General features: G+C 44.1%; 1 protein-coding gene across 1 annotated transcript in view; it reads right to left on the bottom strand.

Annotated features, from left to right (window-relative positions):
• gbe1b (glucan (1,4-alpha-), branching enzyme 1b) overlaps window positions 1–24688 on the bottom strand; it is a 99163-nt gene that overhangs the window by 60962 nt on the left and 13513 nt on the right. The window contains exons 2-7 of the mRNA XM_042063702.1: window positions 24511–24680; window positions 21954–22069; window positions 15266–15391; window positions 13754–13889; window positions 9470–9560; window positions 7182–7391 (exon numbers count right to left, since the gene is read on the bottom strand). Coding sequence (XP_041919636.1) covers window positions 7182–7391; window positions 9470–9560; window positions 13754–13889; window positions 15266–15391; window positions 21954–22069; window positions 24511–24680 — 849 coding nt within the window. The remainder of the gene's footprint in view (window positions 1–7181; window positions 7392–9469; window positions 9561–13753; window positions 13890–15265; window positions 15392–21953; window positions 22070–24510; window positions 24681–24688) is intronic.

Genomic DNA, 24688 nt, shown 5'->3' on the forward strand with positions numbered 1-24688 from the left:
GGATCTAGGCGAGCTGGTTAGATATCTACCACAATAGTAGCGAGAGTAGACGAGAAACAGAGAAAATAGGCATCCATAACGTCTTTTACCAGTAGATGCAACTCAATGTCGTTCAACTAGTTAACGTGGTCAACATGGTTAAAACATCATATACTGTATACAGTTAAGAACAAAATTATTCATACCCCTGGCAAATATTGAATTCATGTTGATTTTCTCTTGACCAATGTGTTTGTTCTGACTGAAAAGGACACTGCTACATGCCAAAAGGTTGCAAGACAACGTGGTAGAAACATGGAATCAGTAAAAGAAGCATTTTCATCTTTTTTAAAATTTTTATGAAAAATGGCATGTCTAAAACATCTTTATTTGCATTCACAGCTCTGAAAATGGTTGTTATTCTTTCACACAAACTCGTGTCACAAATGTACGTCACCGACCATTTGGAGGTACAAACAATCGGATTTTTGGTTCTTTACTATGTTATCTCAATGGCAATGCAGCGTTTGTTTGCACCTCCAACAGCATGGCTACCTCCTTACTGTAATAGCGGCAATTTTGGATGCCATCTTGAATATCTCAGAAAGCACAAGGGGGATTCACGGGGACTTTTAGTATGTTATTCCTAAAGGTATTCTGAACATATCCTGAAAAATTCAGCTTGTTACTAATTTGTTCCGGGTTTGACTCAATTTTGAGCTAATGCTCTTGGACTATTAGAGCCCTTTGTGGTCATCTTCTGTTAAGGACGGTACAAGATCGAGCCAGACTTCGCTACACATCTACCGCTGCAACTAGAGGAGCACTTGAGAAGTACAGACCTCTACCAAGATCTTGCAATGTTAAAAATGAAATGCTAAATAATTTGTGGATCTGCCCCGTGATTCATATCAGTTCCAACATTTCATGGGTGCTTCCTTGGCAAATGTTACACACGTCCATTATCCGTTTTAGCATAATCTTGCAGACAAATAAAACAAACACCACCTAAAAAACACTACATCCTTGGCGGAGATCATGGCTCAATGTACGGAGTATAATGATTCATTATGAATTTGTTCATTAGACAGAGCTATTGACAGAACTGTAGTGAAAAAGGATTTTTGATCTTTGACTTTGGTCCTGTGCTTCTCTGCTTCTGGTTCGATGTGGTGTAGGTCTCGGCAGCTCAAACGTGTTGCTACACCAATCATAGAGCTGAAATGTAATCAGCTTGGTGATGTGGCCAGGGAGCCATTTGCTCTCCACGCTCAGAAGTTGTAATTCAATCATGTCTAGGCTCCACCTTGGGTCGTATTCATCCCAGAAGAGTATGCAAAGCTTCGCAGCAGCTGATAAATTGTCAGTCCGCATACAGCACACAGTAGCAATAGCAGACAGCTTTCATTTCTAACTGCCCCTAAATCTTGCTAATATATGGTGGCCCATGCAGTCAAGCAGAAAATACTTGGATTAGAAAAGCGAGAGACAGACAGAGAGGAGAGAGAGAGAGAGAGAAAGAGAGAAAAAGAGATAGGAGAAATAAAAAATAATATAAAAAAAAAATGTGAAAGTGGTGGCAATGGGTGTCGAACGCTTCCTCCTCATTTGATATACTGTACAGGTATTTCATTTCCCCGGCCATTGATGTTACAAGAGACTTTTTGGAGCATAACTTATCTTTCTCCTTCTGTTGGCGCAGTGGAAATTGTTGTGTAATAATTGAGGTGACTCATGGCGGAACGGTGACCTCGCTGCCTATGACAGCAGTTAAAAAGCATTAGGCATAAAAGAGGCAGACGCCAGAGTGGAAATTGATGGGGGGAATGGAGGTGGGTGGAGGAAGGAGTGTAAAGAAACAGAGAGAGATAGACAGAGACAAGAGGTGGGTAGGGTGGTGTGGTGTGTTGTGGTGGAGGGGGGGATGGGGTGGGGTGGTTGAAGTGAAAGTGAATCCATGAAACAGGAGTCATTCACTGTTTTTTTGCTCCTCTCCTCAAGAGGCGATTGCCTTCTGATCATCGATATCAAAGTCTGTTGATTAAAAAATTGTGGCAAGATTAGTGCTTGTGCGGTGCAAAGGGGCAGAGCTGCACGAAGCAATTTATCCTCGTGACTGTGGGCAAAGCGGAGAGGCTGCTTCAAACATCCAACGCAAGAACACCGGCAATGGGCTGGGACTGAAGAGGAAGTGAGAGAGAGAGTGAGAGAAAGGGAGAGAGAGAGAGAGAGAGAGAGAGAGAGAGAGAGAGAGAGAAAGAGAGAGAGAGAGACAAATGGACTGTCTGACATGGCTACTCTGATCTGGGCCTTTGTAAATGACTCTTCAGTTGCCTCCTGGTTGTGGCATATGTCAGCTTTGTGCCTAATGAGTCCCACTGATGGCAGTGGAGCTCGATAAGTAATGACCCACAAGTCCAGCGCTCTCTCGCTCTCTCGTTACCTGGAGTCCTGTCGCACACTAAACGCTGTATAATGTCTCGGACGCCGGAGCTTCCTTGAACACATGGCTAATAGACACAGGTTCAAAGAAGCATTTGATATCACCTAGACAGTGGTGCCTGACAACCCTCTCTCCACACACACACACACACACACACACACATACATGCACACACACACACACACAGGGATAAAAGCACAGCCACCTGCCATCCTTGCTCCTTTTCAAAGCGTGAAGGAATCAGTTCCAAGCAACAGTGGGATAAAGAGAAACACTTAATTAAAAGTGTGCGACGCTTCCGATCGATAGATTTTTGTTTACGGTGCGGGGACCATTAGGGGTCATGGGCTGCCGGCGGTGACTGAAGTAGAGGGATGCTGAGCATGGTGTGACTGGGGGGGGGTGGATGGGTGTGGGTTCTTACCCATAATGCAATTCAGTTTGCCTCTCTAATGATCCGCTCGCATGAGCTGGTCGCTTGCCTTGTTTACTCGCACTGGAAAAACGCTCGCATTGTTTGCCGAGTTCTGAGAACACTCGCTCCCACTTTGTGCGGGGGCGCCTCAAGATTTCTTCGGAGATGACGAGGACTCAGGCATAGGCTTCTCATCAAAGGCTTTTCACTGTCTGGCTTTTCTCCTGTAATTTACAGAGCATGCAAACTCCCCAACAAGAAAACAAAAAAAGAAGAAGAAGAAGAAGAAGAAGAAGAAAAAAAAAAAAAAAACAGCCTAGCATCCCTGTTATTTTTTTTTTTTTTAAACCAAAACCTAATGCGATATATACTAGTCACACACCACAAGTCTGTTAGAACCTTACCAACCCCACTGACTATGTTTGCAAGCATGGAGAACTGTTGTTCGGGCTATGACATGATACCAAGCTGATGAAAAAATGTATTGCAGGGGAAAAAAAAAGAGCGAAAAAAATTCCCTTCTGTGTTTGATCTGCGAAGAGTGACCCGCAGATGAACAAAACACACAGGAGCAAGAGAGAAAGAAACAGAGAGACAGGAACAGAGAAAGAGATTGAGTTGTCAGGACAATTTGGTGGTTACATCTACCAATTAGAACTGTCACCGGCATTCACATTTCAACTAAGCGTCAACTTCATTAAACACAAAGTCTGTTTTAACAGTGCAGCCCGTCAAATCTTACTCCTTGGCAAAAGTTGAACGTGTCGGCAATAACCACTGATGTCTTCCAGTTAAGGAATTCACATGGACAGTACAGAGACACAGTAGAATGACAGCGTCCTCAAGTGTACTATGATGAGAAAACGATAACAAATAAACTGTATTCAGAATGAATACATCGCAACCAACACCAAGACCAAAGCAAAGGAGGATCACAATATTGAGGGGCAAATACACAAACTCTTGTGCTGCATTCTGACATGGCTTTACATGTAATAAAATCATACGCCATATCCTATGTCAGTCTAGTCTAATGGGGCTAGTTGTTGCTCATGCTACTTATTGCTCATGCTACTTATTTTACTCAAGTCAAGGAAAATTGGAAAACAAATTATTATTCTGGCAACAGAAAGTTTCTGATGGGAGAAAAAAAAAAACATGAACTCTCAAGAATAAAGGCAGCTGAAGGAAGCAAACATTCCCATAAATAATCAGAACAATCATTCCAGAGTGTGGTATGAGAAAGACAGAGAGATAGAGAGAGAGAGAAGAGAAAGAAAGAGTGATCATTCTCTTCAAAGCTAACATGCACTGGCCTTTATGGGTCTCGCTAATTAGCCGTCACGATGTACGACGCAAACAGACAAATGAGTGTGGTATTTCTTAATTTGTGCCGGAATTCAAATAACATAAATGTGCTATGAGGGAGCCCATTGTTAAATGATATATTTATTTATCAATTCTGAACACAGACAAACCCTGAAAAAAAGTAAAATAATCACTTTCGTAAAAAGCATGTACAGTGAACACACAAACACACACAGCAACACATGCTTTCAAAATGTACAGAGCATTCTGTTAAGAGTGCAACCCACAAGGGTTTAATTACCGGTAAAGTTTAGTCTGGATATGTTGGCAACATCAACAAATTAAATGGGCTACACTATGCTGCTCCCACTTCCAATACTTTATGAACTATTAATTATAAGTGAGGGTAAACAGGCAGTTCTGAGGTGGACATTATACAGATTATCAATAAAACTTGCCTGTCAATTAAAAAAATAAAACAAATGAGAAAACCCTTTCAATTACAGTGATTGATACACTATCACTGTATCCAACCTCCACAACACTATGAGTTTTCTGTTCTGTTTTGTTCACATTCTAATTTCTCTGTTTGACACTGTTAAGATTGCGAGACAGGGACAGATGCTGAAATGCATTTTGACACGACAGACCATTAAAAAAAGAAATGGGAGAACACATTCAAAGAGGGGTAGCCAAAAAAAAAAAAAAAAAAACAAGCAATAACTTGACCTCCACACTTTCAGCTTGAGGAAGCAGATTTCCAAACCCTGAACATTTAGGTAATTGCCGTCAGAGACGGGAGACTGCGCCATAATATCAATGAGAGCGTGGTGCAGATTAGTGCACTGCCCGAGGCATAAAAGAAACATCTCTCTATCGGGAGCTTCGAGCGCCGAGCAGAAAGGCTCACAGAGAGGCATTCAACTGCGAGCAAGACCCTAGTCTTGCTTTTTCCCAGTTTAGGAAAATTTGCTAAAGCCTTTAAAGTCTTTTAAGACCTTTTTCCCTTTGAAATGAAAAAAAAAAAAAGTGAAATGAGAGTGGGGAGAAAGAAAAAAACATGTATGAAAGGCTGCCGGTCTAAAAGTACCGGGAACCGACACTTCAAACACTGTTGTTTCTCCACCTTTTAGATTAAGTTAAGTGTGAAGTTGACTTTTTCGATAGGAAGCGAATTTGCAAAAGGATTGGACTAACAGCTGGTCCAGGAAAGTAATGATTTGAAACAGCATGGAGAAGCACAGGTGGGTAGGCTATTATCAGAGCAATATGCTAACTTCTGCCATCATAGCCATAAAATACGCCTGTTGTTTTCATTAATGTATCCAACGCAACAGGCACAATGGTGTCGAAAGAGAAAATTAATTAAAGTACTGCTCTCAGCACTTTGCATTAGCATTCTACTATTTCAGATAAGTGGAAAAATGCTTTATTATTAACATACAAAACTGCTGATGTGCTGTAATTACTGCAAGACAACACCCTTTTGCCTAATTAATGACTGGGACCTGCAGAGGCTCTGACTGCACGTATAATAGCTCTCTTATTATGGAAGCTGTTTCAAACATGAAGCGTGTTTGAAAAACTTTGAGCAACTTCAAAATGAAAACAAAACGAAAACAAAAATGCAAGAGGCAACTCAACAACTTTTAGAATTGTGGCTCTACACAAAGTTTGGGGTGGGGAGGTCGATCAGCAATGTCCACTACATTTGTAGAAAGAAACGAATGGAATGGTTGTGTGAATAATTAATGACAAAAACAAGTTGTGTGTCAACATCCAGCTGAAGAAGATTTTTAATTTTGACTCTCCCTCCTCTCGGAAGCATAAATAGAACCTCTACTCGATAAACAGCTCAGCTAAAATATATTCTCTAAAAGACTGCAGGCGCGTTTACCCACACCATGATACAGGAGCATGTAAAACTATTCAGAAATAAATCAAATATTAAAAAGATACCTTAAAACACTAGTCATGAGCATGAGAATCCACATGGACACATCCGAATTCATTTAAAGGAGCTTTGGTTTGGCTTCATGGTGCAAGACAGGTGAACATTTTTGTTTACTTGAGTCAGATGTGTGAAATATATTTTCATTTTTGACATCAAAGATTATCGCTTTTCCCACCAGCCTCTGCTGAGATTTGATCCACTAGATTTGTACTTTGGTACAATTTTCTATTTGCATTTTTTTATATCCAACTGCAACACAACACATGCAAACAATTCAGCCATTTTTGTGGTACTTCTGACTGTGTTTTACTGAGTCTGAACTATCAAGATGACATCATGACCATCTTTAATCCCATTGGTCACCCAGCATCTCAAAAATAGTGATTTTTGTTGCTGTTGTTTTTGCAGAGAAGAGCGCCCAATTTGGAGACAGAAACAGCAAGGTTACTCAGCACACGCCTCTGAAGTCTAAATAAAGTATCTACACGTCCCCCACGCAACCTGCCTCAGGTTGTGTTTCGCTCCCCAAAGCAATCGGAGGGAGCCGCCGTTGGGCTTAAAAGCTGATTGCAGATTGTTGCATTAGGGAACGGCTTCTGCTAATTTCAGCAACTTGAGCTCAGCCTGCAAGGAGTGGGATGTGTGTGTGTGTGTTTGGGGGGGGGGGGGGGGGGGGGGGTTGGGTGGTATAGCTTGCCGAGTGCTGGAGCTTTGGGAAATGCCTTTCTGCCGGTCAGCAAGTTTTTCGATTTTATATAATCAGTCAAAAATGAGACACTTTCGTTTCAGCCGGAGGGGCCCCAGGCGCAGATTCCCCACCCCCGCCCCTTATTTTGTCAGGTTCAAACGAGGTGCTTCTCACTTTAGATCAGTTGACAAGCCTTATTCACATGTGTGTGTGTGTGTGTGTGTGTGTGTGTGTGTGTGTGTGTGTGTGTGTGTGTGTGTGTGTGTGTGTGTGTGTGTGTGTTTGCATGTGTGAGTGTGAGTGTGTTTGAGAGAGAGAGTGTGTGTGTGTGTGTGTGTGCGTGTGTGTTTATGTTATTAAGTGTATTTGTATGCAGTAGTCTGCACTGGCCCACCTGGAGTAGTTGAAGAGGCGGCTGTCCCAGAGCTTGTTGATGCCTCTCTCCCCGGCGTGGAAGTAGCAGGAGTCGGAGCCGTCAAACTTGTTGAGTCCGTCCTCCGTGTTCTTGGACGCATGGCTGTGCACCACGTCCAGCAGCACGATGATGCCCAAGGAGTGGGCCACGTCAATCAGCTCCTTCAACTCCTCGGGAGTGCCATACCGACTGACCAGGGGAACAGGGGAAGACACACACACTGCTGCCTTCAACAGATCAATTCTTCAGGTGTACCATATTGACTATTGATGGCAGCAAAGGCTCTCACAATGGACCCATGTGAAAACAGGCAGACATTACAGATACACACATACTCAATATACACACAAGGTCTCAATCTCACTTACATACATTATATATTCAAATAGACACATACACACACACACACACACACACACACACACACACACACACACACACACACACACACACACACACACACACACACACAGACTCCAAAGAGATGTAGCAACCTCTGTCTGTGTTGAGAGGGGCTTTTAAGAGACCTGTGGTTTTACGTTAGCCAGGAGGATGAATTGCTGCTGATAGATTCAACATTATAAGAAAACAGTGAAAATTCAGATAAGGTAGACAACAACGTACTCGTCAACACAGTGAGCCACGGCCGCCGCAGAAAATCTATTCTCATCAAGTCACAGGAGCAACATTGTTCATCACGCTGATGCCAAAAACATTGCTACATTGATTGTGAGGGCCTATTCTGTATGGTCAATATTAAAATGTGCCCAGAGAGAACCAGCATCAATTTGGTCTAGTCCTTTGTATGTGTGTGTGTGTGTGTGTGTGCGTGTCTGTTAATGCGCGCGCGTGTGTGTGTGTGTGTGTGTGTGCGCGCGCACGTGCATGTCTGTTAATGTGTTTATGTGTGTGTGTGTGTGTGTGTGTGTGTGTGCGCATGTGTAAAGGTTTATGTGTGTGCATCTGTCCATGCATATTCACTGCCTCAGTTCATGTTTTTGGGTGCATGGGTGCAGTCTGTGTGACTTCAAGGACAACGTACAAACACACACACAAACATGCCGCGAGCAAGCACACACACACACACACACACACACACATCACATGGACAATGCTCACCTACCATAGAGACATATACTATATACTTATACTAGACAGAGAAAGAGAGAGAGTGTGTGAGAGAGAGAGAGAGAGTAGTCTGCTCATGTTACTGCCTCTAAGACGTATCCACTGTCACTCTGCTTATCACTGGATCATCATATATCCCCAGCAAACACAAGCGTATGACAATATAACCCCCCCCCCCCCCCCCCCCCACCACCACACACACACACACACACACACACACACACACAAACACACACACACACATGTACACAAATTCCCTGGTTCCCTCTAAACTACTTCCTGGAATTCAGGCCACTCTCCAGGTTTTAAATGAGTATGTAAGATCAATCATGGATGAAATTACCCTGTATATATTACACCATGGCTATAGGCTCTCCTCTGCCGGGCCAGATAGAGTGACTTGTGGAATGAGGCGCATAAATAAAAAGGGCCCGACAAGCCGCGGCTTCACCCACACTCCTTTTCTTCCCTCCTCTGCCCTCTCTCCTCTCATCACCTCACTTTCTGTCTCTCCCTCCATCTCTCTCTATCTCTTTCTCTCGCCCAGACTCTTCTTATTCTCTCTCTCCCACTTGCCTCTTCTCTCCCCTCTTTTGCCCTCTTCTCTCCTTCTCTCTCTCTCTCTCTCTCTCTCTCTCTCTCTCTCTCTCTCTCTCTCTCTCTCTCTCTGGGATTAACTGCAAATGTGTTTACAGGAAGATTATCGCTGGTGTCAGAATTCCTCCGCTTGATTTAAGGCCCTTGGTTGTGGTGGGTCCTGCTTTCACACAGCCCAATGACACTTCATATTACACTCTGCCGAGGCAAACAATACTATTTACAACTATTGATTAAGGAAAAAAAAAAAGTTATTCGAGGGACTTGGTAAGTTATCCAAACATGGGGAGCTATCAGTTTATGGCGAGTATAAAACCACTAGGTCTCATTACAGCAAACAATAAATATTGTAAACAATAAATAAATAAAAAACACAAATAGGCAGTAATCCAGAAGTGCACTGTATAGCATCCCTCATGTGCTCATCGACTAGGTCATACATACATGACCAAATAAAAAACAAACACACAAACAAAGACACAAAGACACAAACATAGACAAACAAGGGTTTGGTATGGGACAGAATTAGTAAAGATATTTACCTGGATGCAGCGAAGAAACTCGTGACTTGGTAACCAAAGCTAGCATAATAGGCATGCTCCATGATTGCCATCAGTTGAATACAATTGTATCCTGCATATGTGGGAACACAGACATGAATGAGGGGAGAGACGTGTTCAATAACAAAGTGCTCCCACTGCACCAGGGATCACTGGAGGCCTCACGTGAAGGCCCCCGTTGGGTGGGACAGAAAAGCAATCATAACTGTGTCAATCTCACGCTTCGTGCGGGATGGGGGGACATTCGCTCTCTCCGTAAGTGCTAAGTGCAGCAAATTGCAGAAAATATTCCTACATGGCATTTCATACCCAAAGTCGTGTCCCAAACAATTCTCAGTGCATGCCATATGATCAATCAATGTGTGTGTGTGCGTGTGTTTATTTGTGTGTGTATGTGAGTGTGTGTTTGTGTATGTGTGTGTGTGTGTTTATTTGTGTGTGTATGTGAGTGTGTGTTTTGTGTGTGTGTGTGTGTGTGTGTGTACGGTATATGTGTGTGTGTGTTTGCTTCAAAAGACATTCAAAAGGCATGAGCTTGCAGTCCATCAGACATATTCCAGTGTACCAAGCGCCAATGTAGATTGACATTTACACAAACTGACCATTATGCTATAATCATACATTGTTAAAAGCATTAATCTGTCAGCAGCGGACACGCCAGATATCCAGCTCATTTGTGCAGTTGAGATAATAGCGAGCAAAGTCTTTATAGGGGAGGCAATACCCAGCATGTTGGTACATAGCATCCGTGCCCACAGTCGCTTAATATTGCATAGCTGCTGTCAGTAAGACTGTAGGCCAAGTAAACAGCCCGCCCCAATGACAGACAGGCAGTCTGTGTGAACTCCCAACATGGAGTGGGTTAGCATGCAGTTCATGCCCCGCATCGCCCTTGTACGTGGAAAAAGACGGGGAAAAAGACAGGCGGGCAGGTAGCCAAGTTTGCTAACCCTTGCCACCTGTGTGTCCTTCAGGAAGATCCGTCACTCGTTCCTTTTTCATCTTGATGTCATTTTTTTGGTCTCTTACACGCTCATCTCCTGGCCCTCTGGTGGACGTGTCGGACTGTCTGACTGAGGGAAGGCTTTCTCTCTCTCTCTCTCTCTCTCTCTCTGCCACCCACCCACCCACCTACAACTCTCCTCACCAGGCTTGACAGGATGGCTTGAGTGGGAAGTGGAGTGTGTGTGTGTGTGTGTATGTGTGTGTGTGTGTCTGTGTGTGTGTGTGCATTCGTGTGTGTGTGTGTGTGTGTGTGTGTGTGTGTGTGTGTGTGTGTGCGCGTGTGTGCGTGGTGCTGCTGACCTTATGTCCACCCAAAGGCACTCCCCCACCTCAACACACACACACACACACACACACACACACACACACACACATACACATTCTTCGTTGTGAGTTCACGGTCTCCGGAAACCAAGTGGGGAAGTGAGTGAGTGCTCTGGATGAAGGTCCTCTGTTTATCACCAGGCAAACACTGACAAGCCTAGCCCATGTGGGGGAGAACTCCAGAGAGAAAGCCAATCCTTTGTTTTATGTTCTTTGTTTTTTTCTTACCACTCACTCACTCACTCTCTCTATTATTGTGCAAATATATTTATTTATATATTTCCCTGACAAAAGGGGGGGAAACATGCTTTCTGAAAGGCTGTCTGCAACCTTCAAATGCACAGGTGTGAGTGTTTGTGGGTGCATATTTGTGATTTGTGATTGTGTGCATAGGTGCTTGCATATGTGTGTTTGAGTGTGATTGTGTGTGTGTACACTGTGCAGGAAAAGATGAAAAGAGCTTGGCAAATTGCAGCCATTGTGGAGAGGTGAGGTGAGGGAGCCTGGACCTCTGCGTCCTGCTGCTGTTGCTCATGGGCTCAGACCCACCTGATCTTTAGGTGTCACAGGAGTGTGTGTGTGTGTGTGTGTGTGTGTGTGTGTGTGTGTGTGTGTGTGTGTGTGTGTGTGTGTGTGTTTGTTTGAATGTGTGTGTGTGTGTGTGTACATACACACACGTTTGTCTTTAGGTGTGTGTCTGTCTGTTTTTAGGTGTGTGTTTTTTTTTAGGGGGGGGGGGGGTGGCTTGACACTCAGGCTTTCGCTGTGCCTATGTGCCCCTCTAATGGGCTGTTCAGAGTCAGAGCTTACCCTTCTGTTGTGCCAGACATCAGGCTCCGCACCCCCTCCAACCCCCCCCAGCCTACCAATCCCACCAACCACAGACCCACATGGGAGGGAAGCGCCTCAGTGGCCACAGCAGATACAGAGCAGGGGAGGTAGACTTCAAACCAGTGAGTGCAAGTAACACACCACTGTTTAGTAGACGTAGTCAAAACGGCTTCTGTAACGCGCACCTGGTTCACTGGTTTAACATTGCAGAAAGGAGTAGAAAAGAGTGGGTGAACAGAAGATAATGTGGGCTAACCAACTAAAGCCTAATTTATGCCATTTACATGTAGGCACATGTAACAGGCTACACATCTGCCACCGAACACACTACGCCACCGCAACCCAAAATTCAACTCTCCAAGTGCATAAATGCACTTATTACACAGTGGGTTTGGGGGGGGTGGGGGGGGGGGGTCTCTAGAGGCCCAGAAAACGCTCGCCAAATCCGCTCTCTTTCTGCACAGGGGGTGGCATCGAACCCTGGGTTTCTCCTGGTGAAATGGGCAAATGGGAAACTACATGTATCCCCAAGGACTGGTGGCCGTGACCTCGCTTGCGCTGAAGTAATGGGCTACCTGCTGAGCCATGTGAACACAGAAAGCAGGGGAGATGGAGCTCAACGGGAGCCTTCTCTTGGCTGGGGTGTGTGTGTGTGCGTGTGTGTGTTTTGTGTGTGTGTTGGGTGTGTGTGTTGTGTGTGTGTGTTGTGTGTTGTGTGTGTTGTGTGTGTGTGTGTGTGTGTTTTGCGTGTGTGTTTTGCACACACGCATGCGCGCACATGTGTGTGTGTGTGTTTTGTGTGTGTGTGAGAGAGAGTTGTGTGTGTTTTTGTGTGTGCGTTTTTGTGAGTGTGTGTGTGTGTGTGTGTGTGTGTAGTGGGGGTTGGCAGAAGCCAGAAGGTAGGAGCGCACGTTATCGCCACAGAGCTGTGGGCGAAACCATGCTATTAAGTCGGCATGAGCTGCGTTAATGAAGCATTGAAAATAGCACGCCGTGCAAAATGTGACAGCATTCCCGAAAAGTAACAAAAATTAACTGTGAAAGTGTAGGGAGAAGTGGCTTTAACTTTACAAACATTTTCTCCCCCTTTCGAACAGATGTGCACATAACGTGTTTTTGCACCAAGGCTGTGATTTTCCCTCAAATTCAATTCAGTTCGTATTAATGTTTACATGCAAAGTGAAATATCAGCGTCCTTTACGGTAAGCAGATGTTAGGCAGCCAGCCGTAATTGTTGTGGAGGACTGTCTGATGGCGAAAAAAGCGAGAGAAATAAATATGCCACTGCAAATGGGCAACCTCGCGCCTAACCCCTCTCTTGGGTGCAATGCACTCGACAGCAGGCCTGTCCACTTCTCCAATGGCGGGCCACTTCACAAGGCTGAGTACTGGCCACAACAAAAAAAGGATGTTGGCCAGGTCGGAGCATTAGAAAGACCTTTCAAAACAGCACCAAAAAAAAATAAAAAAATTGAATGAGGGCTGGTGTTGTGCCCGGATAACAAACCTGATGCAGCCAAGTTCAACTTTGGAGTGTATATCTGTGTGTGTGTGTGTGTGTGTTTATCTGTGTGTGTGTGTGTGTTTATCTGTGTGTGTCTGTCTGTCTGTCTGTCTGTGTCTGTGTGTGTGTGTGTGTGTGTGTGTGTGTGTGTGCGTATGTGAATAATAAGCAACAGGACGGCTGAAGAGATGGAGAAAATCAAATTCCTCCATGGGCTCCAGTACAATGTCACTCCCCAAAATGAGAACAGAAACACGGCCGGTTGGTGTGTGTATCTAAGCAACGCCGACCTGGCCTTGTCACTACTTGCTACGAAAAAAAAAAACTGGAAAAAAAAAAAAAAAACTGAAGATCTCATAATCGTTCCTCATTCATGTGCACAATGGCCTATTCAGCGCCAGATATATAGATGATGGGAACATACTGGTGGGTGACAGAACCTGTCGCGCGTTAACACTGAAGTTGCAGGGGTTTTTTAGTGCAAAGAACCTGTGGGACATGCCTGCAGCAGAAAGAAAAAGAGGAAAATAGCTTTTTTTTTTGGGGGGGGGGGGGGGGCGTTTGAGAGAGAGTGACGTTGGGAGAGAGATTTGAACACTTACCGAGGTCTTTGATTCGAGGCAGCACATTGGCTGTGAAGTTACTATAAGATGCAATTTTCCCCTCTGGTGAGGCAATCCCCACATGGGACTCGTAAATCCGCAGGCTCTGGGGTTTTTTCGGCCGTGGATGTTTGTGCTGCAAGGTAAACAGGAAAGAGAGGACGTTAGAAGGGAAGGCCTATATAGAGACGCCAAAGCAGCATATTTACCTCAGTTTGCCCCTCTCATCATCATGAGATTACAATGCTTCTAATGCCTCTTGTGCATCCCCCTCTCTCTGCAAATGCAGATACAAACACGGCAAATGTATGAACATAGGATATGCTGGCACAGTGTGTGTGTGTGTGTATATGTGTGTTGCTAATTTTCAGTAATATTCTGCCTACTTAAAGCAGGCAAAAATTAAATGGTACAGTATACATGTACAAACGGCAAGATCTAAGCAACAAAAAGATGGCAGTCTTGCTCTTTTAAATGCGAACAAAAGAGAGCCAACTATAGTATATTGGCAAGTAACACAGAGCAGAGTCCGAGAAGGGAGAGCTCCTGTGGCAGGATGCCATAACCACCTGCTGTTATGGCTCTGAGAGCACAGTCCAGGCCTGGTGGTGAAAGTCCCCGTACATTTAATGTGGACACACGCTCTTTAGCATAGAGACTTTAGAGTACCCCTTTGCCAAAAAACAAGGGTAAAGTAGGGCTTAACATGGAAAGAAAGTAATATGTCATTGTTAAAATAAAGGAGATGTGTTTCTTTGGAGCAGATACAAAAAATGTTAATTTGGTTAGAGTTCCATCTCCCTTGAGGGCCATGCAAAGCAGGATATGTGCCATACGTCCCTTTCCAGAAGAGTGGCTACCAAATCAGACAGGACTTAATGAAATGGGACGGAGGACAACAGTGGGGTGGGTCCTCCACATACAGGGGGCTTTTTTGTCGAGGCTAAGCCTTATTTGAAAGTCACATGAAGGTGCGGACGTGGCAAGCCAATTATCCGAACGTCCAAGGCAAGAGACGAAGACAAAAAGAAAAAAATAAACAATGGACTAGAGTTAAAACTTCAAAACATGGCCACCTTAATGAAGAGCACTTCTCATTACCACCTTGAGAGTAAACAAGGTGACTGCAGTGTAACACAGTGTGCATATAGAGAGAGCTCTTAAATGAGCCCCTTTTTATTCTTTGCAGGCGTGTAAATATTTCAGCAGGGCTGTATGCCATACTGTCAGGGAGTCACAAACACAAACATATTTGAAGTTAGTGAGGAGGATGTTGTATTTGTACTGTAGGTAAGGATGAAAACAAACACAGACACAGACACACACACAGACACACACACACAAACAGAGCAAGTTCCCCAAGGGCACGCGCACACACACACACACACACACACACACACACACACACACACACACACACACACACACACACACACAAACAGTCCCTTTGGCCTCTTTTTTCAGGGGCTTCAACCCTGCTCATCCCTGCGGAGGGAACCCTTTGCCACCTACCCGGTAAGGCTGCGGGGGGTCCCAGTGCACCCAGTCGTAGATGACGGACTCCTTGCTCTGGATCACGTACTTGGCCCAAGGTGAGATCCGGTAGAGCCTCTCGCCTTCTTTGGTGTGCACCACCACCTGGGAGAGGAAAGACAAATGAGCGGCGCAGTGGCAAGGGCACCGGCAGCGGGCACCAGGGAGAAGAGAGGAGGAGGGGTGGGGGTCAGGGGGGGGATTGGGCCGGTGGCGTCCGCAGAAAGAGCATCCTCTGCCCATCCGGCCCAGCGTGGGCAGGGGGGAGAAAAGTTCAGCCAGAGAGCAAGGGCATTCAGAGCACACACAGACACACACACAGACACACAGACACACAGACACACAGACACACAGACACACACATACTGTACACCAAAGATATGGAGGACATGGAAGCAGGATGGTTGTGGTGGTGTGCATCTTCTGAGTCTTACAAGCCATGATGTAAACAAAAATTCACATCAAATCAAATTTTATTTATCACATTCAATTATAGAAAATAAATATGTGGCTAGACCGTGGATAGAAGCTTTTTCTCAGTCTCTCAATACTCAGGCAACGGTAACATTTCCCAGACCGTAGCACCCAAGAGATGTTATTGATGGGATGACTGGGATGATCTCTGATGATGATTTTGGCCATCTCCTGGTGTAAATGTCCCAAAGGTTGGGTAGTGTACACCTGGTGGTACGTTCTGCTGTCCTCACCACCCTCTGTGGGGACCCTCATTCTCCCTCGCCATGTTGTTTTCCATCATTCACACTTCTCAATGAAAGTGAGGCATCTAAACTCCTCCTAACATCTCTTACCATCACCAGCAATCACATTTGTGATTAATTCTTCACTGGCCTAAGGCACTTTGGATAAATGCATCAACTAAATGAATCAATGTAAATGTAAGGGCTTGAAGTTAAGACTAAAGTCAGAAACCTTGGAGTCATAATTGATAGTGACCTCAACTTTGATTATCACATGAGAGCTGTAACCAAGACATCATTTTATCACCTGAAAAACATTGCCAAGCTGAGAGACCTTATGTCCCAGTCTGACCTGGAAAAGCTTGTCCATGCTTTTATCTCAAGCCGGCTGGACTATTGCAACGGGCTCTTCACAGGACTTCCAAAAAAGACAATTAGACAGCTTCAATTAGTTCAAAACGCTGCAGCACGAGTCCTAACAAAGACAAGCAGAAGAGAACATATCACCCCCATACTTAAGTCCCTGCATTGGCTACCAGTTTCTTTTAGGATAGATTTTAAAGTACTGCTACTGGTTTTTAAAGCACTGCATGGGATGGGGCCAACATATATATCAGACATGTTTAAATTTTACATCCCCCACAGACTTCTTAGATCACAGAACAGCCAGGTATTATGCATACCTTCTACTCGCACCAAACAGGGTGAAGCTGCTTTCAGCCACCATGCAGTCCAGATATGGAACAAACTCCCTGAGCATATTAAGACTGCTCCAACCATTGCCACTTTTAAAACCCAATTGAAGACCACCCTCTTCTCTATGGCTTTTTCCTGTTTTTCATTTATTTGTATTGCTTTTATTGTTTTTTCTAATTCTACTATTTTATTGCTTTTATTATTTTTACTTATTTCACTACTGTGATATATTTGTGATATGTTTTATACCTGCTTACTTTTATTTGAGGTAATGCCCGAGCTATGTAAAGCACATTGTGTCTACCTGGGGTATGAAATGCACTATATAAATAAATTGCCTTGCCTTGCCTTGCCTTGCCTTACCGTAATTTCCCAACTATTAGCCACGGTTTATACATTGATTTTGCAAAATTCAATTCTTCAGCTATGAGGTTAATACACAGGGACGCTTAATATAATATTAATATGGTATTAATATGGGTTTGTTTTTTCAACTTCCATACACTGTCCTGTGCCTTATACACAATTACTGTAAATGTAATTAATTATATTCATTACATGTATATATAATTACCCAAAATGAATGAAGACATGTTAATTCTGATGATGAACAAATTATCATTGCTAATCATTGCAATACATAACCCTCATAGCTCATCAGAAAATGTAATAGAGTTTGACCTTCACCAATATAGAAGTTAATTTCTATATTTCCATTTAGCATGAATATGTAACTTCATTTTAAGACATTTCCAAATGGTAAAGGGCACACTACCCGTCAGGTCTCATCTTAAACACAAATTTAGGATATTCATTCTAGCAAAAGCATGTTATAGTGAAAATAAATAAATTCAGCAAAGGCTACTGTATATTGACACCTGAATCCTTCCTGAACAAAATCCTCCACCACGTCCTTGCAGGAGGTTCCTGAACCCTAGCAGAGCCACGTTTGAACCCTGCGTCCTAACCCAGTGACTCCTCAACTAAAAGCCCAGGTATACACCTCACTGACTTCCCTCTGCGAGCCAGCTGTCAATCACCCCACCTTCCACAATGAATAAATTCCCCGAGAGTGGCAGCCGGGTGATGGTATGGTTCTTTTTTTCCTTCCTTCACTTTTTTCCGGGGCAACTATACTCTTTGATATTCCGGGGCTTTAGAGTAAAATTCACACCAAGGTTACAATGAGAGGTTTGACAGGAAGGTGTAAAAAAAAAGAAAAAGAAAGAATCACAACAAGGTTAGGGATAAGCAGAGGCACACAGATATTATCAGAGGCATCTTGTGGAGAGTGACAGTCAGTCAACAGTTCCTCACTTACACCTATAGGGCAACAAAAAAAGGGTATTTCCCCTGCCATTTCATCACAAACTGCTTTGCAAATACCAGAAATCAATAACACTTCCAAGGTGTATCAGTCTTACCTAGCTGACGAATGAACCGTAAAGGTCACGTCTCTCACATACAATAAAAGGTGAGTGATTGTGATTGGTTTTCTGTTTGTGTGTGTGTGTGTGTGTATATGTGTGTGTGTGTGTGTGTGTGTGTGTGTGTGTGTGTGTCTGTGTGTGCGTGTGCGTGCATGTGCGTGTTAGCACTTTTGCTTGTACGACGGACAAAACTTTAAATTCCCCCCCACTTAGCACAGATGTCAAAAGATGTGAAATAACTTTTTTTTTCCATGAGACGCCACAACTGAACTGAAAGGCCCCTTTTTTTGAGGGAGCGAATTCATCATGTCAGCCGGATCTTCTGCTCCGCTAGCCTCTCTCCCCTTTGACAGACGAGACGCCTCGTGCAAGACCTGCCCGAGAGGCATCCTCAGATGGAGGATTCCTGAAGCCATTGATCATAAACGGAAAGGGTCATTTAATCCCCAATGTTATATTGCCAAAAAGTTATTTATGGCTTTGTTATTGCTGTTTATTTTCAGAAAAATGACATGCGATCACACTACCAGCTCAGCAATGCCGTCGGACATGAGCACAAATCAAATCAATTTCAAAAGGCCCATTTGTTGTCGAGCTTCGGAATTTTTTTTTTTTATCTGCCGGTGCCTCTGACATTGCTCCCCTCACTGACTTCAAACAGAGGCAGTGTGCTATAGTTCTTTACAGAACAAATAACAAATTGCCAGAGTCGAAAGTTGAAAGAATTGTGAACTAATTTCAACCGTCTTTGTTAGAAGTGATATGTTCCAACTGGAGTTATCAGTTATCAGCTGTAACTAACAGGTCTATGAGAGAAAGAAAATTAGAAAGTTAGAGAAAGAAAGACAAAAAGTGTGTGAGAGAGAGAGAGAGAGAGAGAGAGAGAGAGGGAGAGAGAGAGAGAGAAAGACAAAAATAAAGAGAGGACCAGATAAAATGAAATGAAGGCAGAGAGAAATGGAGAGGGAATTGGATAAATGAGTGCAAAGAGAGGAAGTCCAGAATGGGGAGGGGGACAAATGAGGACAAAGAGATGTTAGAGAGAATGAATTACAGAGACGTGAGCAGAGCCAGAAAGAACGATAGAAAAAGACAGACGGGAAAAGAAAGAGAGAGAGAGAGGTTATAGAGAGAGAGAGGAAGGGATAGAGAGACAGCCAGAGAGAAAGAGAGAAACCCAGCATGGAGCTGAGGAGGGCCGCTGGGGGAGAAATGAAAAAAATAATAAAATAAAATAAAATAATCGATGTGAGAGAGAGCGCCTCACAGTGCGAGTTCACAAATGTCACACTCGCGCCCCTCCAGTCGCTGGCGCAAATGAGCACAGTCATTTCCAAAGCGGCAGGCTTATTTTGACCACCGCCATGAGGTAACGATCATCCCCTCATATACCCTCCCCACCACCCACAACCCCCCACCCAAGCCTACCCCACCACAAGGCCCACAGCCCTGGCGACCTGCTGCGCTCACAACTCGTTATCGCCACACTCCACAGAAAGACACAAAGCAAGGGCCCCGACGTGACGCCTTCGCCAGCTGATAGAATTATGGAGAGAAGGGAAATGGCCAGAGTAAAATGGCCCGATGCTGAAAGGCGAGAGACGCGGGAGACCACCTTCGCAGGTGTGCCAGCCGAGCCAATTGGATAAATGCATACATATCAGGTGGGTGTGAGGGAGAGAGTGCGGGGACACTTCTATCTATCACTTCTATCTATTTATTTGTTTGTTTGTTTGTGTGCGCTTGTGTGGTCACATCGACTTAAAAATCAGTTTGGCAGAGCCATTGCAGACATTCACAATGTTTGCCTGTGGTAAGAAATTATGAGGGCAACATGGTGTCTTCCAAAGTGGTTGCCAATGTCTATGCCAAATATTACAATTTCAGCTGTTGGTGTAAAACCTGCTAAGAGAGTCGAAACAGTATTTGCTTAAGACTCTACAGGAGAAAAACTAAAAAATGGCCCTTTTCTCAAATAAAGTAAATTCATTTAGATATCAGGACACAGCAAAAAAGCAACTTTATCAAGTTTTTCTTAGTTTCCACTCCCTGCAGGCTCCACTGCCTTAACGTGTATATCCATTGACTTGTCTGTTGGTCTGGAGGCTACTGGGAGCTGAAACGCAGCCAAAACCAGTCCATCATTGCTCTAGCACATGGGCTACTGACCATGCGTGAGAACAGGTGGACTTCAATGACAGCCTGAAGCCCACCTGTTTTGGGTGAGCAGCCCCAGACAGACGTATCTGTTGTGTTGCATTCACACTGCGCAGTTTATCTGCATTGCAGGGGGAAAAAATGCATAATGGATATGTCAAAGTTAGGACATGCGTCCACGCATATTTTCGAGTCCAATTACATTCGAAGTGGAACGTGCTGAATAAACAGCATTTTTGAAAACATGCCACACTGTCTTGACAGTCACAGTCAGTCTTTTAAAGTGCAAGAAGCACTTCCATCATCAGTTTTTGTCAGTGACTTTGAAAATGAAAAGGGCAAAGCCTCCACTGGTGATATGAAGTCATTTTTGATGGCAGGTTTATGGCTGAAAGCAGATGCACCTGCTAAAAATACTAACTACCCCACATAACAGGTGTAGTGATCTGGCACTGATCAGCAAGACATCATCATCATCTATCTAAATAACTGAAATAACACATCATTTTATAATTACAGCCTTATGCTATAATAACATTGTATTCAAATATTTTTAGAACAACTATACAATACAATATAACAAATACATATGACACAATGCTTGTACACATTCTTAATGTAACGTCTGTGCCTATCTATCTATCCTATCTAACAATATTACGCGCTGTCTAGGTGAGACTGTCGCTTGACATGTAGTACCCTGCCATATGTGCCCCTGCACATGCATGCATTCTTTCAGCATGTCAGGTCCCAGTAGGGCTTCATCTCCACTTCTAGGCATCCGTGGCTAGCGCTGTGCCCTTGGTTCAGCTCCATCAACGCTAATTAAGACCTTACGGTCACCTGCCTCTTTCCCCGGCACAGGCAAGCCCTCACCGTCAGTCCCGCGAAAGAGGGATGGTGCCGCGCGCTCGCATTAACAAGCCCCCGGCACAACGCCTCAGCCGTCACCTCCAGACGGGCCACTCGGCGGAGGCTTCGGCCCCCACAGCGCACACATCCACCCCACCCGCCCGGGAGGGGGAGAGGGAGGGACGGGCAGGTAGGAGAGTGCAGGGCTGGGGCAAGCTGGGGGCTCGACATCAGCTGCCAACCACTCCATCTGCTCCTTATCATCCCCTGACTGACCTCGCCTAACAATGAGCCCCTGCCAGCCTGCGCGTGTGACCCGGTCCCTGCGCGGGTGGCATCGCCGTGCCATCCATCCCCATGCCGTTTTTTTTTCTCTTTCTTTCCTGGCAACCTCCGCTGCCGCCGCCGGCACGGCACTACCGGATGGCGTTTTCCAGCCAGGAGTCATCAGGCAGACGACGGATTATGAGAGCTCTTTTATCTTCCTCTAAGGCGCGCCGCCATCGTGGCTAGTCTCGTGTCGAGCGGCATGGCACTCAGTGCCCCGCAGGATCAGGGTGAGGTGAGATTTAATGACAAAGAGACACACTCAAGACTGAAAACAATAGCATATTTCTCCCAAAGGAAAGCAATTGACTTTGACCTGAAAGCGATTAATATGCGCACTAATGGTTAATCTGAAGGCTTTGAGCTTAAATGTTAACAGCTAAATACACACTTAAAAACCTTCCGCTACATACCAACTGCCAACACAGGAATGTGAAGGTGTCGTCACCAATGTAGGCAGGCCAGAAGAAAGTGCCACAACATTGTCTGATTTGTTGAACATCGTACCTTCAGTTTGGATCCATGGGCAATGGCAGGTGTGTTGTCTTCTTTTGGTGGTAAATGCAACTGCCATTTCCCATAGTCTTTCTGGGTGTAGGGGTGGGAAAATTTGTTCCATTCATCTAAACAAATAAACAAGGAAACACATCTTTGACATGCATTCTAAATAGTTTCCAGATTAAATCTCTTTTCATTTCGTTTTGATACTAATGAATACAGATACTGCCTATCTGTATCAAAACATAAAATCTGACATCTCATGGCTCTGTGGAGTACTGCACACAATTAGAGTGTCAATTAGTCCAATGGTAAAGCAAACTAAAATCATCCAGAATAATTTAGTCATTATCATTTTCTTTCTTTCTTTTATTATTTTAGCATGTACTTACAGTACTTGCTTACTGCAAACCAGATGTCTAGTATCAGCTAGGCCTTGCTTTGGAGTAATGACTGGCTAGCTGTACACAATCCCTATCCAATAGAACCAATTACTTACTACATGATTTAGTGGTTAGGTTGCTGCTCTCACATCCAACTATACCGACCAATAGAATATGGAGTTCTCTTGTCTACATTTATTTGAGGTTAGTGGCAACTTCAAAGAACTGTGTCATATGCCACCTACACTTAACATTTACAGCAGCCTCTGGTGAAATTTCGACTAAGGAGTGTTCAGTATTTAAGATCAATTCAGAGGCAAGGGCTTCGTGGCGGGCTGCACTTAATCAAGGCCCTGAACACATCTATTAGCCTATTCAGGGAGAATTGCCTGAATGCGGATGAGGAAGCCTTGCCTTTTTTGCATGACTGTTTCGGCACCGTGGAGATGTTTGTTTACTGAGATTTCTGACACTTCAGAGCCGCAAAAGATTTAAAAAAAAAGGAAGAACCCTGAGACTTGAAAGGCATTTCAAGTTGCTGCATACTGAGAATGATGTATATACCATGCGCAGTTTAGAAAGAAAAGAAGTTCATTAACTGAGGCATCAAAAAGTTGGCCTTGACTAAGCACAGAAGAAAAGATTTTGATATGATGTCAACCCATTGGATCCCTAGTAGTATAGCCTGAGAGGTCACAACTCAAGGTTGTCTCAAACATCATTTCAAAACATGGAATGCAAAGGGAGAATTGGAACTCACTGTTGTGTCATATGAAAGAAGCCAATCAAATAAGATAACATCTTCCAGGCAATTAGGCAGTTATTTTCAATCAGTTAATGACAGGAAGAGCTGGATGAATTTGATGAATCTATGACTTGAAAATAGGCTATAAAAGCTACATGGCTGAAGAGCTGAATGAACTACTGTACTTATGTACCTACGTCTGGAAGGGCAATAAATTAAGATGGTGGAGGCTTGTAAGGAAACCTTTTCAGAGGCTCCAGCTTCTGTTTGTCCTAATTTACTATGTGATGTATGCAACTTTGGTTCTGAGTGCTTTTTAAGGCCAACTTCTCCTCGTTATGCAGAAAACATTCTTTCATCTCGCTTTAGAGCCTTTACATTAACTTGTGAACTGAAGTCAACTCGCAACTGAAAACATACCAGAGGAATTAAGGAATCCATCTGTGATAAATTTAAATATCCTCAAAATGTAAACATTAAAGCATTATGATGCAGATTCAGAGGGTCAGTTCAATAAGCCATATGCTAAATACAGTACATACACTTAGAGTATACAGAATGCATAATGAACCTATATGTTTTCCCATATAGTTCTGTTGGGAAAGGGATGAACCCTCCTTAAGTATAACACCCCCATGGCAATCCAAAACAGGCCAGATAACACTGGAGTGGACTATATTTTAGTTCTGCACTGACCCCTAATGACCATCCCAGACGATCCCACGGACACTTGCTTTGGAGAGACAGTTAAGAAGTCATGGTAGATGTGAAAACTGTCAGACCTGGCAGGACTTTGTCTTTCAATCATACTGTAACTCCTGACACAACAATCACTTCAACTTTCAGAGCCTTTCTCTGTACAACCTTGAGAGTGTGATCGGTGAGTGACCTTCTAGCATCCTAAATTTGATGGAAAGGGGCCTCAACTGAGGACTGTTCACATGTTGTTTTATGTTGTTTCCACTTCCCCTGGATTACATTTCTTAAAAAAGAAAATATAAATACAGTCTTCCCACCTCCTATGGCAGTAGTAGCAATAACACAAATCCATTTCGTTCTCATAACACTCAGCTCACTAGCTCACTACATTCCGTGAGCTAGACAGATCACTCCATGGGCACCATCACATTCACAGTACAGGCTGTATTTAGACCTTGAAATTCATGAGATTTGGTGTCCTTATTCCACAGCCAGCTTCACAGACAAATGGCACATGGGTCTGACCACTATTAGGGCCCCCCCCCCCTTTCCCCTCTTTCACTGATTCAGAAAACCATTCACCAGCCCTAGACCCCTTCAAAATAGAGGTGACAATTTTCTATTTTCCCCTTATTTATTTATTACCCTAAATAATAACCAACCAACCAACTAGCAAGACATCACATTGCCATTCCTGGTTTATTTATTTCTTGATTTATTGATCTGTGGGACTACTCACTGAAGTCTCCGGTGAGGAAGAGGGCTTCGGCGGCAGGCGCCCACTCCTTAAAGATCAGGCTGTTGTCAGGCTGACGCTGAGCGCCAAAGCTGGTGTAGCTCTGCGTGAACCGATCAAAGCCCCCCTCGGCCTCCTCAAGAAGATGCAGCTGCTTTTGAAGCAGCCCGGACCTTCAAAA

This window comes from Alosa sapidissima, chromosome 15, assembly GCF_018492685.1.
Source record: "Alosa sapidissima isolate fAloSap1 chromosome 15, fAloSap1.pri, whole genome shotgun sequence".
Lineage (NCBI taxonomy): Eukaryota > Metazoa > Chordata > Actinopteri > Clupeiformes > Clupeidae > Alosa > Alosa sapidissima.